This window comes from Perissodus microlepis, chromosome 1 (genome assembly GCF_051167445.1).
Source record: "Perissodus microlepis isolate ML-2025 ecotype Zambia chromosome 1, ASM5116744v1, whole genome shotgun sequence".
NCBI classification, from domain to species: domain Eukaryota; kingdom Metazoa; phylum Chordata; class Actinopteri; order Cichliformes; family Cichlidae; genus Perissodus; species Perissodus microlepis.
Window position 1 is genome coordinate 22,804,788 of NC_140461.1, and position 15,784 is coordinate 22,820,571.

The 15,784-nt window shown below is 38.6% G+C and overlaps 1 protein-coding gene across 1 annotated transcript; it reads left to right on the plus strand.

The window, feature by feature from the left end:
• The first annotated feature begins 4,998 nt into the window (after positions 1 to 4,998).
• dpep1 (dipeptidase 1) lies at positions 4,999 to 15,780 on the plus strand. Its single transcript, XM_084935991.1, has 10 exons — positions 4,999 to 6,484; positions 6,639 to 6,765; positions 8,578 to 8,710; positions 8,787 to 8,937; positions 10,463 to 10,532; positions 11,708 to 11,884; positions 12,660 to 12,744; positions 12,869 to 12,944; positions 13,636 to 13,771; positions 15,412 to 15,780. Exons 1-10 carry the CDS (start codon positions 6,351 to 6,353, stop codon positions 15,589 to 15,591), a joined length of 1,269 nt encoding a protein of 422 aa, XP_084792117.1. The 5' UTR covers positions 4,999 to 6,350; the 3' UTR covers positions 15,592 to 15,780.
• Positions 15,781 to 15,784: the final 4 nt, after the last annotated feature.

Genomic DNA, 15,784 nt, shown 5'->3' on the forward strand with positions numbered 1-15,784 from the left:
CTAGTTTTTTAATTAAGTAGCAAGGCAGAACAAAATCAGGGCTGTATCAAGACACAGGGACTAGATTGAGAAAAGTTTATATAATTATTTAGCCTTGTTGTGCAAACAAGCCTGCATAACTTAATAAATATAGAATTTGAAAAATAACAAACCTAAAAAGAAACACTAGGTACAAGATACATGAGTCCCTATGATACTTTTGGTAAACAACCATTTGACTAACATGTGTGTCTCACCTGCTCTTGTTCCATCTCTGTTCTGTCCTCATCCTCCATCTCCCTCTCTGTTCCTCTCTCTCCCTCTTTGTGCTGACAATCAAGCCAAACACCAACATTTTTTTTTTTTTTTTGTTTCACACATGGTACAGCAGTAATGCATTCCCATACACAACCTTCCTTTCAATTAAAGTAACACATCATCAAATATACACCTTGATAGCCATTTGAAGAACTCTGAAATAGTGCAGTGCCTTAAATCGCTAAATTAATGCTTATATGATGTAACTCTAAAGATTTAACCTGACATGGCAGAGAGTTTGTTACACAGAGCTGTGTGAGAGGTTATCCTTTGAAACTGTTTTTAAAATGGTGTGCACTTCACTATTATGCTATGTGATTGTTGAAACATCTGTCTGCTTCGACCAATCAGATTAATGTATAGCCTGGTAATGACTTCACTGTCATTCTTTGATCTTCTATCAGTGACAACATTTTCTTTTCTGGTATAAGTGAAGCTCTTGCCACTCAAACCGTGCTCTGTAAGAGAAACTGTTGTTTTTCAAACTGCTTCTGGCTATCGTTATCTTAACCCTTTCATGCATAGTGGTCACTACAGTGGACAGCTATTCAAAGGCTGTTTTCTTGTATTTGTGTCAGTGTTGATGGTATACTTGCATATAAACCACTACATTGGACACTGATGTGTCACGCCATATCATTTTTTTTTTCATGCCTAAAGATGAATCAAAATACTAACTACTAAATCATGATCGAGGTCGTCATAAATTATGCATGAAAGGGTTAGACTACATATAAAAATGTAATTTTATATTAAACTTCTTCAGTCTGATGGCAAAGCTGTTTTTTTTTATTAAACTGGGAACTGGTTCCATAACTATGGAACGCCAGGACTGCCATAATGAATTAATTAAATACACCATTAAATAATTAATTAAATGTGGCAATAATTAATTACAATTGGAAATAATTCATTACATAAATATTTATGACACATGTAATTAATTAATTATTGACACATTTAATTAATTATTGACATATTTAATTAATTGATGACACATTTAATTGATTATTGGCATGTTTAATTAATTAATAACACATTTAAATAATTATTGACAGTTTTAATTAATTATTTAATTATTTATTTATTTTATTCATTTTGTCACTTTTGTCCCCTTCATCTCTCCTTGAAATAATTTTATCTGTCAGCCTCACCCATCAAACTAAGGGGGCGGGGTTAACGCTGCCCATGCAGCTTCTCTAACATTTGATTGGTTGCCGTGCAAAGTAAGTCAAGACAGGTCGATCCTAGATAATCGATTGCTTGTGTGGACTTGGGGCAGCCAGGTATCCCAGAATGAACAGGCAGCAATGGTGGTGGTGTAAACTAAAATATCCCGTTTTTCTGTCACCAACTACACTTTTAATAGTGTTTTAGCCGCGAATGTCGCGCCGTAATCTTCACTTGTCTGGTCAGGTTGTCAACATAGAACATGTTTGCAAAAGTGCTCAGATGTTTTCAGAGATGTCACTAGCTCTGCTAACAGTCAGCCCCGGTGTTCCAGCTTAACTGTTTTTTTTGTTGTTGTTGTTGTTGTTGTTTGTTTGTTTTTTTAGTTTGTTTGTTCGTTTTTAGGGGGGTTACGTTAACCGGTTTGTTTACATATTCCACACTCCGTGTTCCACATGTTGCATTCGCAGATTCTCATTTTCACCGAACGATTGTCTATTTCCGCCTGGTCTTGTGTCGCTGTGCTTCTGTAACATAAAGAACGAGCTGACATTTTTCTCACGACACCAGCGATCAGCTCAACAGGCCCTCAGTTTACCTGCATGCATTCACCTCCTCACCTGTCAGCTGTTTAACACCTGCTGCTAATTGAAGAAACACGCCCACTTTATCTGGTGATAGTCACAGTTTAACTGGGCAGCCAGTGCTCGATATAACGCAATGTCAGCGCATTTTTCTGCACAAGATAAGTAAATATAGTTTTTTTTTCCGAGAGCACTTTATCAGCGGCTGATGTCCAATCACCGGCACACAGCTTTGAAACCTCACCTGAGTTTTAGCTCTCAGTGGTTAAACACTGGACTTAATTCACTCAGGTTCTGTCTGTCGGGTCACGTTTACTTCGCTGTTTTATTTACAACTGAGCAAATCGGTTTGGCTGAGGTTAAAGTTATGTTTCATAACTGCATAGTTTTACTGAAGTTTAGTGGTTCATTGGCACATGTGTTAGACTGAACCGTTCGCTTTTCTTTATCTGGTGTGTTTTGGATTTAACGGTGAATTTTGAGACTAAACTGACTTTTAAAATGTTTTATACAAAGAGGAAAGAGAAGGCGCATTTTCATCGAGAGGAGCAGGGTTTGCAACAGCGTGTTCATCATGGAGACTGCAAACTGGACAGAAATATTATATCATCTGTTTTTTAATAGTTATTCAACTGTATTCTGAGCACCAGCGATCTGTTAGAATTTTTAGAGTTTACTTAACTAAAAATAAATGTGGTTAACATATAATTTGTGTGGGTTTTTTTGTTTTGTTTGTTTGTTTGTTTGTTTGTTTGTTTGTTTGTTTGTTTTTGTTTGCTTTTTTTTGTTGGTGTTTCGGTCATGTTTAACTGTCAAAGGCTTGTTAGAAACTATAAAACACATCGTGCAGACTTCTGGATGTTAGAAGAAAACTAATACTGCTCATGAATGAGACTAAAGGCAGGAAGGTGTCCTTTAAAACTAAACATGTTAAAGGACCTCTCTATTTATATCATAGTTTATGACACAGCACGTGTATTTAAGTAATAGCCTACTGATTTCAGTGTAGTGGTGAACAGTCACACAGCTCACGTGGGTGTTATGTGTGATACTCTTTAACTATAATTTATCCAAGTTAACGTCAGTTAATCATTCAGACAGTTCTTTTGCAATGACAAACATAAACACTCATGTCGCCGGTAGGTTTCCGCTGTGCCAGCTGTTTAAATTACAGCTGATTATGCAGTAACCACGGACTCCGAGCGACTGGATCGACGCAGGTCAGACAACAATTTTACATATATGATCTTAAAACAGGACACAGCCACTATACATCCTGAGCTCATATCAAATGTGTACGCAGACTGAGTCTATGTTTGACGTTTGTTTTCTATCTAATCTTCCTCTCAAACATTTAAATAGCAGCGAGTCTGCAGCTGAGGGAACACAAACTCAAATTGTCGGAACAGATTTGCTCGTTTCTTGCGTGGATTCATTTGGTGGTTTATTAAATGTATAACTGTTATTCTAATCTGCTGCTGAGTCTCTTACGCTGATGAAAACGCAGATAACACAGATCACGAACACCTGTTCAACCAATCACTTTCATTCCACTTTGATCTGCGACAAACTGATGCGTTCATCTCTGTTACAGTGTTGCGTTAAACTGCTATATTTTTTTTGTTCTTTATGCTGTAGATTTTCACGTCTCTGGAATAGTTGGCAGTAATAAGGATGATTTTCTGTAAAATCATATTGATATGACCCATGAATTATATGTAGATGATAGATTAGTCAGTCGGGAAACTGTGTTAACTCAGAGAGCTGAAGATATCGTGGACATGCTGACCTCGCTCCGTGGTGTACAGAGCCGTTTACCCTCATGATTAATATTCACAATTAAAATATTAGCCGAACATCATGAAGTCTGTATGTGTTTCATAGTGTCGAACAACCTTTGTACAGTTAAAGCCAGCAGTTACTACATGACGGAAACACCAACGTTATCTGTTTTCTGCGTTTATACACAGGTCACGCTGATTACTGAACAAAAACCCAAAGATCAGCTGTTAATCGGATTTATTTGGCGACTGAAACACGTAGGACACATAAGAACATCAGGAAATAAAAAGGCGATAAATATAACGTCAGTAAAAGAAGTCGGTGTCAGCGGGGGTTATTACAGCTGTGTCCCGGGCCTGCGCTTTGTCGGTGGTAATAACAGCTCGATTGCTTGCGAGGCGAGCGGGTCTATCCCACGCTTTGCCGTGAGACTGGGCAGACATCACCGAAATCATCGAAGCACTTTTGCAAAGAGGCTCTATCTTGACAAACCGACCAGACATCTGAAGATTAAACCACTACATTCTAAAAAATATTAAAACGGTATTTGGTGACACACAAACAGGGTTTTTCAAAGTTCAGTTCTGTTAGTTTCCACATGCCGGTTGTTGTGTGCTAAAAACAATGGCCACCAGGCCAGAGCAATGGTTTTGACTCGATCAGCGGTAACCCCGCCCCCTGAGTTTGATGGGTGAGTTTGACAGATAAAATAAATTAATGGTGAGACCTGAAGGTGTCAACTGTGCCAAAATGAATTAATTAAATACACCATTAATTAATTATTTAAATGTGGCAATAATTAATTAAATGTGTCAAAAACATTTTTTAATTAATTATTTCCCATTTTAATTAATTATTTCCCATTTTAATTAATTACTTAATGGTGTATTTAATTAATTCATTATGGCAGTCCTGGCGTTCCATGCCATACTAGAGGGACCGAATAGCTGAAGGCTCTCCCTCCCAATCTGCTTTTAGAAACTCTACACACAAGCAGGCAGTCTGAGAGTAAAGTACTATTATGTCTTCAAGGTATGATAATGTGGAGAGATGGATTTTAAATTCCGTTCTGGATTCAGCGGTCAGCCAATGAAGAGAAGCTCACAAGGAAGCTCTTAATTTGTTTGTTTTATTATTTATTTATTTATAACTGAACTTTCAAACTCAATCAAGCCAATTTCGTAGTTCTTGTGACCTTTTATCCTTTTATTTATTCCACATGCTGATGCAAAAAAGACTGCTGTCAAAAGGTTTTGTTGCTCAAAATGTGCACAATAATGATGGAGAATTTTCAATTCAGATTTACTTTTATAGCGGGGAATCACAATAGTAGTTGCCTCAATGCGCTTTAAGATAAAGACCCGACAATAATACAGAGAAAACCCCACCAATTATATGATATGCTCTCTCTTTCTAGCCCCTGTCAGTATACTTGCTGCACCATTTTGGATCATCAAGAATCTATCTGTATTGCTCAAATGCAAGAAAGCAGTCCTACATATTTGTGTAATGTGCACACTACTGGAATCCCAGATTTCTCACAGTGTTAAAGGAGATAATGGTATCTAGAGTAATCATCTGGTTAGATACAATGTTTCAAAGAAAATTTAAGCCAAATGTAGTAACCTCAGTTTTGTCTAAATTTAGTCATTTTTGTCTTTAAAATAAGCTTTTAGTTTAACTAATTGAATTTTGTTAAATAAAGCCGGGTCCTCTCCAGTTCAAGGGGCTTATTATAGACTCGTTGAACAACATTCATTATAGCTGACACCGACCCAGCGTTCAGTACCAAAAGACAATAATTCCTGAAAAGTCTAAACACACATACACAAAGGACACAAGGAGTTAGACTGAGGCCGTATATGTTACACAGAGGTGTTATTTGGGTTTGGACAGAGACGAATAACAAAAACAGCTGAAGATAATTAAGACACTCAAAGGGAAAAGTAAAACACCAATTGAAACCAGTTTTTTCAGCTGTCAAGCTTCAACAGTCATGTGACCCCCATATGACCAAACAACAACAGTGGGAAGAAACTCCTTTTTTACCAAAAAGAATCCTTCACCAGTTATAGGCTCAGGAAGGGGTGGCCATTTGTTGAGGGTCAGGGGAGGAAGACAGGACAAAGACACACTGCGGAAGAGAGCCAGAGATTAATAAGCTACTGAGCTGGATTTATTATAGCTGGCGCTGTAAACTTACTCAGCACATAGGAGGAGCAAAGAGTAGTCCTGCAATAAAAGGTACTTCGAGGCAGCCTTTGTAGTGATTTGGCACCATATAAACAACTGAAAACAGAAAGAATCCGGAGCGAATATCTGTAAAGATCCCAACAGACAAAGGACTGAAGGACATTTAAGTAAGAAATCTGCTCAAGGATGTTTTTCAAGGATTAAGATTACTACAAAGGTCAAAGAGAGGCTCAGCCACTGCAATTTTTGATTTGGTTATCAGAATAAAACTAGACAAACAAAGAGTAAGACAGGAATCTATTTAGTGCGTTTAAACTTTAGGAAATGCTGCACATGGTAAATTTGGCTTCATGCTTGGTGCTCTGGATCACTTCCTGCGCCATCACCTTGGCTGTGGATCCCAACGATTACATGGCCAGAGCCTTGCAGTTAATGTCAGAGACGCCACTCATTGATGGGTAAGTGAAATTTTATTTGTTTATTTATTTATTTGTGATTAGTGTGTAAATATCTGCGATTGAAGTCTAGTTACAAATTCAATTCATAATGCTGACCCAATAAAACAAGTTCACTTCTTTCCTGATATGATCTTTCTCCTGTGCTTTGTTCCAGTCATAATGACTTGCCTTGGCAGCTTCGGTCACAATTCAACAATCAGCTGAACAAAGTGGATCTTAACACACTGGCAAACACTCACACCAACATCCCTAAGATCAAGGATGGACGACTGGGTGCTCAGGTACACACAATGGAAGAATTATTAAAGAAAAACATACTTTCAGTGTCAATGTGCTCCTTATTCATGGGCTCCCACAGCTTATCTACAAACCTTCCTCACTGGAGACATCTCACAAAATAACATAACAACTGAATCAGACTGATCATTTTAAAAAGTCATGTTACACTCTCATTTTAAACATATTATTAGCAGAGAAGTCAGCCATTTCTTCAAAAGATTAAAAACATCTCAAAAAATCTATATCTGTCAATCCATTTTGTTTTTAATTGCAGTTGTTCAGAGTTGTACAAGGAGTGCACAGGAGACTGAGTCCAAAACTAAAAGGCAAATATTGATAGTTAATTTCTAATCTCTAAAAAGTCTACACACAAAACACACACAGGACACCAGGAGGAAAACTGGGGCTGTACATGTTCACATCGACGGCTTTATTTGGGTTTGGACAGAGAAGGGTAACAAAAACAGCTGAACATAATTAAGATACTCAGAGGGAAAAATAAAACAAAACAATAAAATAAAATAATATAATAAAAATAAATCACTAATGGGAACCGTTTTTTGCAAAAGGAACAGAAGATGTTGAAACTACCATAACTGAAACAAATAGACACGAAATATGAAGCTAAAAACTAGTTATTACTTAAGTGATTAAGGAGGGAAACAAAAAACAGAAGGAAGGTGTTACACCACGTGGAGGGGAAGGAAACGGGGAAAACAAAGGGCACTTATATTGATACAGAGTGGAAGAGCTGGCACTCATTCCAAGAAAGCCCAAAAAATAAGAATCTAAATGAAAGATTCAATAATACTCCTTTCAGGCAACTATCACTAGAACGAAAATGAAATCAAGACAGAAATTCAGAAAAGCCAACAGAAGCCGAGCATTTGAAACACTCAAAGAATTAAAATCCCCCAAAACAATAAAAAAAATATTTGGGGGGGGGATTTGTTTTTTGTTTTGTTTTATTTATTTATTTTTGTTATAGTTAATTTCTATTAAAGTTTCTTGAATGATGTCATGTGCATTGCGCAAGAGGTGTTGGCTACATGGGGCATGATAAAAACAGTCGTTGCTAGGAAGACATGTATTCACTGACTGGGTGGTTGTGGTCTCGGGATGTTGCTGACTCAGAACGTACACAAGTCTGTCACTTCCATGCAAACTACAGAGGACCGCAGCAATATCATAGCGACCAAACCAATCACAAGGAAATTTTAACCAACTGGTTAGGATGTGCACACTTTTGCCTAGCAACAGGTGGTTACTGATCTGTAGGCTTGCGTGATCTGTAGGCTTTAGCAATCACTTTCCCAGTGACAGTCATTAGCTTCCAGCAACCACTCACAATCAATGCCATGAAAAAGAAACACGCAGCCTCCTCCACCCACACCCACAAATTAAATGATGAATTAGCCACACCCTATTCAATTCAATTCAATTTTATTTATATAGCGCCAAATCACAACAAAAGTCGCCTCAAGCCGTTTCATAGATACAGAGAAAAACCCAACAATCATATGACCCCCTATGAGCAAGCACTTTGGCGACAGTGGGAAGGAAAAACTCCCTTTTAACAGGAAGAAACCCCCGGCAGAACCAGGCTCAGGGAGGGGCGGGGCCATCTGCTGTGACCGGTTGGGGTCGCAGCAGATTCTCATGATTCTCTACTGAATCAGAGAATCATGAGGGGGGCAAATACCTTTTTTTACAGCATTGTGCATATGTGTTTGAGAGTATGATTGTATTTTATTCATCTTTGTTTAACTTTGAAAGTTAATTATACATAGTATAATCTTTGCTCTGGTCCTCAGTTCTGGGCAGCATACGTCCCCTGTGACACTCAGTACAAAGATGCTGTCAGACAAACGCTGGAGCAGATAGACGTGATTCACAGGATGTGTCAGAAATACCCTGAAATCTTCATGTTTGCCACCAGTAGCCAAGGTGAGACACTGACTCCGACAGTTCATAGCTGTCTTTCTCCTGGTTGTATCACACATCAACTGTCATGTCTGCACAGACATCTTGAAGGCCTTTAATATGAGTAAGACCGCCAGTCTGATTGGGGTTGAGGGTGGTCACTCACTCGACAGCAGTCTGGGGACCCTGCGCACCATGTACCAGCTGGGGGTGCGCTACCTCACACTTGCCCACTCCTGCAACACACCTTGGTAAGAGCCACCACCACATTTTAAGGCATCGGTCAGACCTCAAAGATCAATTAATTTGCTGTTACTTATATAAAGAAATGTGTTTGAATTTTCAGAAGAATACAAACAATGAGTAAGTTATTTTCACGTTTCTATTGATTGACTGTAATGCTGTGCAAAAGTCTTGATAAACACATTGTTTCGTTATATTTTGCTAAGAAAATTGAAAATAGCCGTAGTGATTTGCAAGGCATGGATCGAGCCTGGTCACAGACAAAAATCAATCGCAATGACAAATTCAATCAACATCTTCACTGAAAAGTGTTTTTGAGAACTAGTCTGGAAAACTGAGCCTCTATATTTATATGACATATGTTTTCCAGGCAGAAAATATAGTAGCTATTAGTTCTAGTTCTGTATTTTCAGCTGAGTTAAATATGCTCAGTCACATGCCTTCACTTCCCCATTCAGATGAATGTTTATCCAAATTACAACTACACAACATTAAACAGAAAATGCAGAGTTAGGGGCTGTGTCACTGTGTGACGGTTTCAATAATAAATTCATGTGAAAAAGAATCAAGAGACGTCTTATGTGAAGAATAACTTCCTCTGGATCGTGTTTGCACTGTTTCCATTCATTAACTGAGCCAACAGTAAGGTTCAGATGTTGCATTAGAGCTGTGGAGAGCACGGGGGATTCCTGCAGGCCCACTCAGGCAGCAGTATCACATTCACTGGCAGGTGAATCTGTACTGATATGCTTTACCTCAACAGTGAACCAACCAGGTGCAACCAGCAGCTGGTTAAATTTAGGAAACAGAAAGAGAATAGAATGCCTTTTGTGTCACGTTACATGTGTACAGAGCATCTCCTACTCAGTGCAGCTGAGGATCCAGTAAGGGTCCTGGCTACACCCCCCATGCTAAACAAATCAAGCTCTGGAATGGCGCGGTTACGTCTGCAGCTCGGACACAAGGATTTCACTACATGTTGTACTCTGTATGATTGTGTATGTGACAAATAAAGGTTGTTTGTTTGTTTTTGTAAAGGTTTTGTGTAGACATGTATGAAAGAAAGGGAGGTCTGCACCTCACCATGTGAACATCGGCCTCCAGGAAGATGTTAAACTATATTACTAAATTCTTTTACCAATTCTTTTATTTTTGTTTTTGTTTTTAGAATTGGGAAAACAGTGAACTTTATATAATCTGCTACGTCTGAAATCATGGAGAAAGACCTTAAAATATCTTTGTACATCTTCGCCTCTGTCAGTGCGCCCCAGGGCGGCTGTGGCAACAAAGTAGCTTGCCATCACCAGTGTGTGAATGTGTGTGTGAATGGGTGGATGACTGGATGTGTAAAGCGCTTTGGGGTCCCTAGGGACTAAGTAAAGCGCTATACAAATACAGGCCATTTACCATTTACCATCTTTCTCAATGTTTCATAAAATGTTAATGAACACTTCAGTTTACTTTAAATGAGTTCCAGATTGTTCGTTGTCTTAAGTTTTGCATGTTTACTAACACTTGCTTTTTCATTCACAGGGTAGATAACTGGCTCGTGGACACTGGATCAGAGTCATCGGAGCATAACGGCCTCTCTTCTTTTGGCAAAGTCAGTGATGCAAACGTGGGAAATCATTATTTCTGGGAGTACTATGTTACACATTAACATCTTTTGTGTAGCTTTATTCCTATTCCTCTTTTTTTATTTAACCTCCTAGGACCCTGTGTCCATATGTGGACATCACATTTTGGGTTATTTAGACTAAAATACTCAATTTTGCTCTACATGGGCCTGATATCCACTTACGAGGACATTATACTGCTACTGTTCTATCAAACTTTTAAACAAATATCCTCATATGTGGCTCTTATTTTTCTTAAAAACAAAAATAAGGTTAAAAAAAAATCTGGTAATTCTTTGTTTTTTCATTCATCAGGCCCCAATATGCCCAAATATCAAAGAGAAATTAAAAATGCATGTCGTGAAAGAGTTCGGGTCTTAGGAGGTTAAAGCTGACCTTCTTGTGTATATGGTAAATCACTACTTTTCACATGTTTAAGAATCTCTTTATGTTAACTATTTAAGAGGCCTTTTACACAAGAACTGGACTGAAAATAAGTGACAGCAGGCCTGAAGGAGAGATTTGAAGTTAAAATTGTTGTTTTATATGCAAGTGATCAGGAGAGAGCTACAACTCAGACTGCTGACAGCCATTTGTAAAAACCATGACCTCATTAACTCGGAAAAGAAGCATCAGAAAACACTGACAGAGTATCAATAAAAAAGTATTCCGTTATTATGTTTTATAGCTTAACGACGTTAGCCCAAAGTTTCTTCTGAGGCACTTCAAAGACAATAACATTTATTGCCAGAGGTTATATTGGTGGAATTGGTGTAAAAAACTCTGCTGTTGATAACACGCACATGAGCTTAGTGAGGTGAGGTGGAGGGAGTGTTGGAGCTGTTTGTGATGGAGTTAGATAACGGCAGACTAATAAAAAAAAATTGCTGACGCATGATTACATAAACAAATTAATGTATTGCTGAATTAAAAAAAAAAAAAAAAAAAAAAGCCTGAGAAAAGCTTTACAGATTTTCTTAAATCTTACCTCTTAGCATGTGTGCTACATAAAATAATACTTAAAAAGATCAAAGCTGAAACACTGGGCACATCCTCCCAACCCTCACTGAAACTAACTGAAACTAATATATAAATAAGGAGTAATCAGAAAATACAAAACTATAACAACCACAGTAGTAACCAAAGTGCGTTCACATTACAGCAAGTAATTGCGGAAATGAACCGCCTGGGGATGCTGATCGACCTGGCTCATGTTTCTGAGGAGGTGATGAACCAGGTGCTGACCCTGTCTAAAGCTCCGGTCATCTTCAGCCACTCCTCCGCATACGCCGTCTGTCCACATAAGAGGAACGTCCCAGATGACGTCCTGAGACGAGTGGTGAGTTCACGAGACACAACCGAAAGAAACAGCAGGTCAACCTAAAGGCTGAGGACCTCGTGAAGATCAGCAGTAGTATATGAATAGTTCACATGGTTATTGTTTGATTCTCTCTCTTATTGCATCGTCTTTGGTGTTTGCTTCTCAAATAGTTGAAACCATCTGAAAAGTGGGAGTAAAAGCAAGGAGTCACAATGCAAATAGAGGGTTTAAATTATAACAATATATTGTACTTTAACAAGTTAGCATCCACAACCTTTTGCCTGAAACTTTCACATCAAATTAATGGAGTGGAATAGGAATAATATTTAGCTCTTGCCAGCTCTTAGAAATAACACAAAACTGGGCCCAAGTGCACCACAGATGTTGTAAGTGATCTGGATGTGGGGGAGCAAAATGCATCAACAGATCACCTGATCACAGTAAAACACGCAGCCAGCTGACATTGAACTGCTGCTTGGGGTCTTAGATAACGCATCCATAAAAGCTCTTTATGCAACAGATGAGCTGCAAATGGCTGTAAATGGATCAAGTTAAATGATGCGTAATGACAACTTCCCTCCTAAAGTCAATAAAATAAGATAAAAACAAGAAAGTTATTGTACAGCACTGTAAAATGATACACGTTAAGTTATAACCAGGAAACGTAGCAGAGGTCAGTGCACTCATGCGGATCATTGGGACGTGCGTTTCATGGCCCGGTTGATGCTTTTCTTGACTTTCTGTCATTCTCTGCAGTAGATCAGAGCCATTTAACACCAGTCTGTCTCTCCAGAATGAAACTAAAGGAATTGTGATGGTCAACTTCTACAATGACTATGTGACCTGCAGCAATACAGCTAAATTGTCTGATGTTGCAGGTAAATTACTGCTGTGACCATGACATCTGCTGTAAACCAGTCAAACATTAACATTTATCTTTTTATTCTCAAAGCTATCTTCTGTCCATTCACTTCATTCTCAAGTTTGTTGCTTTCATTATAGATCATTTCGACCATATAAAGAAAGTGGCCGGGGCAGACATCATCGGCTTTGGAGGAGATTATGATGGCGTTCCCAGGTGGGTTCCCACATAAACTCGCTGAAATGTGAAGACATTGGCACACCGTGGAGAGATGCACCAAAGGTTTTTTTGCTAATAGCTCTTTGGGAATCACCTTGTTGGTGCAAAAACACTTTCTTCTCCAGTCAAACTATTATCTTGGGTACTGGTTCATCCTTTTACGTGCCTTTTATTCTTGAATGATTGAAAGATCTGTGTTATACATGGCTTTTAAAAAAAAAAAGCAAAGAATATTCATCTGAAAATGGTTAGGTACAAGGACTGGACTGAAGATGCATGGAAAAAGCAGCCAGTGTCCAAAGAAACACTTTGAAAAACATTCACAAAGCCTGGAGAACTACTGGTCAAGACCACTTTAAAATATTGCAAGAAAGTGTGAGTCGTTGGAAGGAAAATATGATGAAATGAGGAGTGGTTCGGGATTTTTCCACAGTACTGTAACTTTGCCCGTTGGGTAGTTAGACTCGTGTCATATTCAAAATTGTCTTGATGAAAAAAAAAAACCACCAACACTTTTCTTTACATTTTGCTTCCAATGAGCTGGATTTTCTTGTAATTTTTCTTGATAAAAAAAATTTGTGTTTGTTTGTTTTAAATATAGTACTGCTTTTTGGAAGTGCTGTATAAAAAAAAATCCACTCAATTTTACATCACATGTAACTCGCTGGTTGTAAAATTGTCCTTTTAGAGTACCTGAGGGTTTGGAGGATGTGTCCAAGGTCCCCAATTTGGTGGCTGAACTGCTCAGGAGAGGATGGACTGATGAGGAAGTCAAAGCTGCTCTTGGAAATAACCTGCTCCGTGTCATGAGCGAGGTTGAGAAGGTAAGGAATAAATGCACGCACACAAACACACACACAAGTAACCTAAAGCTCGATGCACTTCATGGGTTCATGTATCATTTGGAGAGCTGTGTGAAGTAGCTTGGTCAAGTTGGTTGCACACGTTTGATTGATTGGCTTGTTTAGTGGTAAACATATTTACCTTAGATGCAAAAGACCTTCGGTTTGAGAGTAGAGGACAAAAGCTAGCGTACTCCCAGTGCTGATCCCAAGCCTGGATAAATGTGAGGAGGAAGGGCACCTGGCCAAATCAAACATACAGATCTGTTTCCCCTTGGGAAATTGGAGAGAGCAACCAAAAGTACCTGTTAAGACGTTTCCTCACTCCATCCATTTAAACCAGCATGACAGAGATATCAGCCTCCTTATCTGAGGATCTGCAACGATAAGAAAGAATTAGATACTCAGCACACCTTAAAGCAATAAAATCTGATATAGCAGTTGTTTCCAGATTGTAATTCTGAGCTGGTTGATGGAGTGACACTAGTAGATCTGTTATTCCATTAAAAACCACCAAATGAGTGTTTCCCACCTAACCCCTCAAAGTCAGGTTTTTATTCTCCACCAACTGCGAAATCATAAAATGGACATTTTCTTTGTTACAGGACCAAAAGTGCACAAGGTTGGGCTGAAATTTGGGTCCTTTTAAGTCACAGATTTTTCCACTATTTTTGAGCACCACAGAGACCAGCTGCATGACATCGTCCAGGCTGAAGAAAAAAAAAAAAAAATTTCAACTAAATCAATTTTATACCAGCTGCAAATGTCTTAAAAACCAAAATCCATGATATCAAACTCTGACCATCAATATCGTGGGATATATCATCAATTCAAGAGCAACACTCCTCCAAGTTAATGCCTGCAACAAAAACTAGACTGGATGTTTATCTGTAACAACTTAAAACGGTGCATTACTGTGCACATTCAAGGGAAGTTGATCAGAAGTGAAAAAGATAAGGAGTGAGTGAGTTCTTTGTATGTGTGAGGCCACTCAAAGAGCTGCTGTGGGGATCCGAGTCATCATGTTGGTTTCCTCTAAAAGGGCTCTGAATGCAAGGTGTTTAATAATAATTCCTCCACTCACATCCATCACAAAATGTTTTGCACTAGCTGGTTTCTGCAGGTCGTCTTGTGACAAATGTCCTTTGCGACAAGTAGCAATTCACAAAGTCATTACCTAACCGAAAACTTAGATGTTTACGGTTAGGTAATGACTTGTCGAATTATATCTGCATAATGATTGGGGGGGTTATAACATTTAACTATTGTGAGTCATTGTTCCTTATCCCCAGAAACCACACCTTCTACCAGTTTCTCTGCATTATTATCGTTTTTTCTTTGATTAAGTAGACTCAAATTTAACAGCACTATAGATAAACAGATGAACCCTCATGTGGCTCACTGGGACATATGCCTGAATACAATCTCTAAACTATCAATGATCATCTAAAGACCACTGAGCTTTTTTAAAAATGTGTGTGTATAAGTAATGTTGTGTTGACAGCTACTCCGTGGCTACAGCAGGTTTTAAACAATGTCTTTGAATAGCAGATGGGCTCACAGTGAATACACCCCATTAGCGTTTTTGTCTCCTGCCTGACGATGTCATCTTTGTGTGTCAGGTCCGCGACAGCATGAGCAACGAGATGCCGGATGATTTTCCCATTCCAAACGAAGAGGTGCAGAACCCGTGCAGAACAAGCTTCGGATACCCCAGCACTAACGGATCAGCCCAGTCGCTCAGTACACTGGCACTTCTGATTACACTGGCTCTCCAGGCTTGGATTACATCAACTGTTTAATGGGTAGCTGTAGAACCTACGGTATGTAAGTCATGAGTTAAATCCTGAACTGTAATGCTATACTGCTGAGAGAAACTACTGCATAACTTTCTCCCCTCATGCAGTTTTTAAAGCTTTAAGACTCAATTATATTAACTGTAAAATGGTATAAAAGATGGACAAACAAATTATGTTATTAAAGTTTATTTAAACC

Excerpts from the sequence above, each read along its gene's own strand:
- dpep1 (XM_084935991.1), top strand. The coding sequence starts at position 6,351 with ATGCTGCACATGGTAAATTTGGCTTCATGCTTGGTGCTCTGGATCACT. Across the intron at positions 8,711-8,786 it reads GTTTGCCACCAGTAGCCAAG|ACATCTTGAAGGCCTTTAAT; the intron begins GTGAGACACTGA and ends ATGTCTGCACAG. Across the intron at positions 12,745-12,868 it reads TAAATTGTCTGATGTTGCAG|ATCATTTCGACCATATAAAG; the intron begins GTAAATTACTGC and ends CTTTCATTATAG.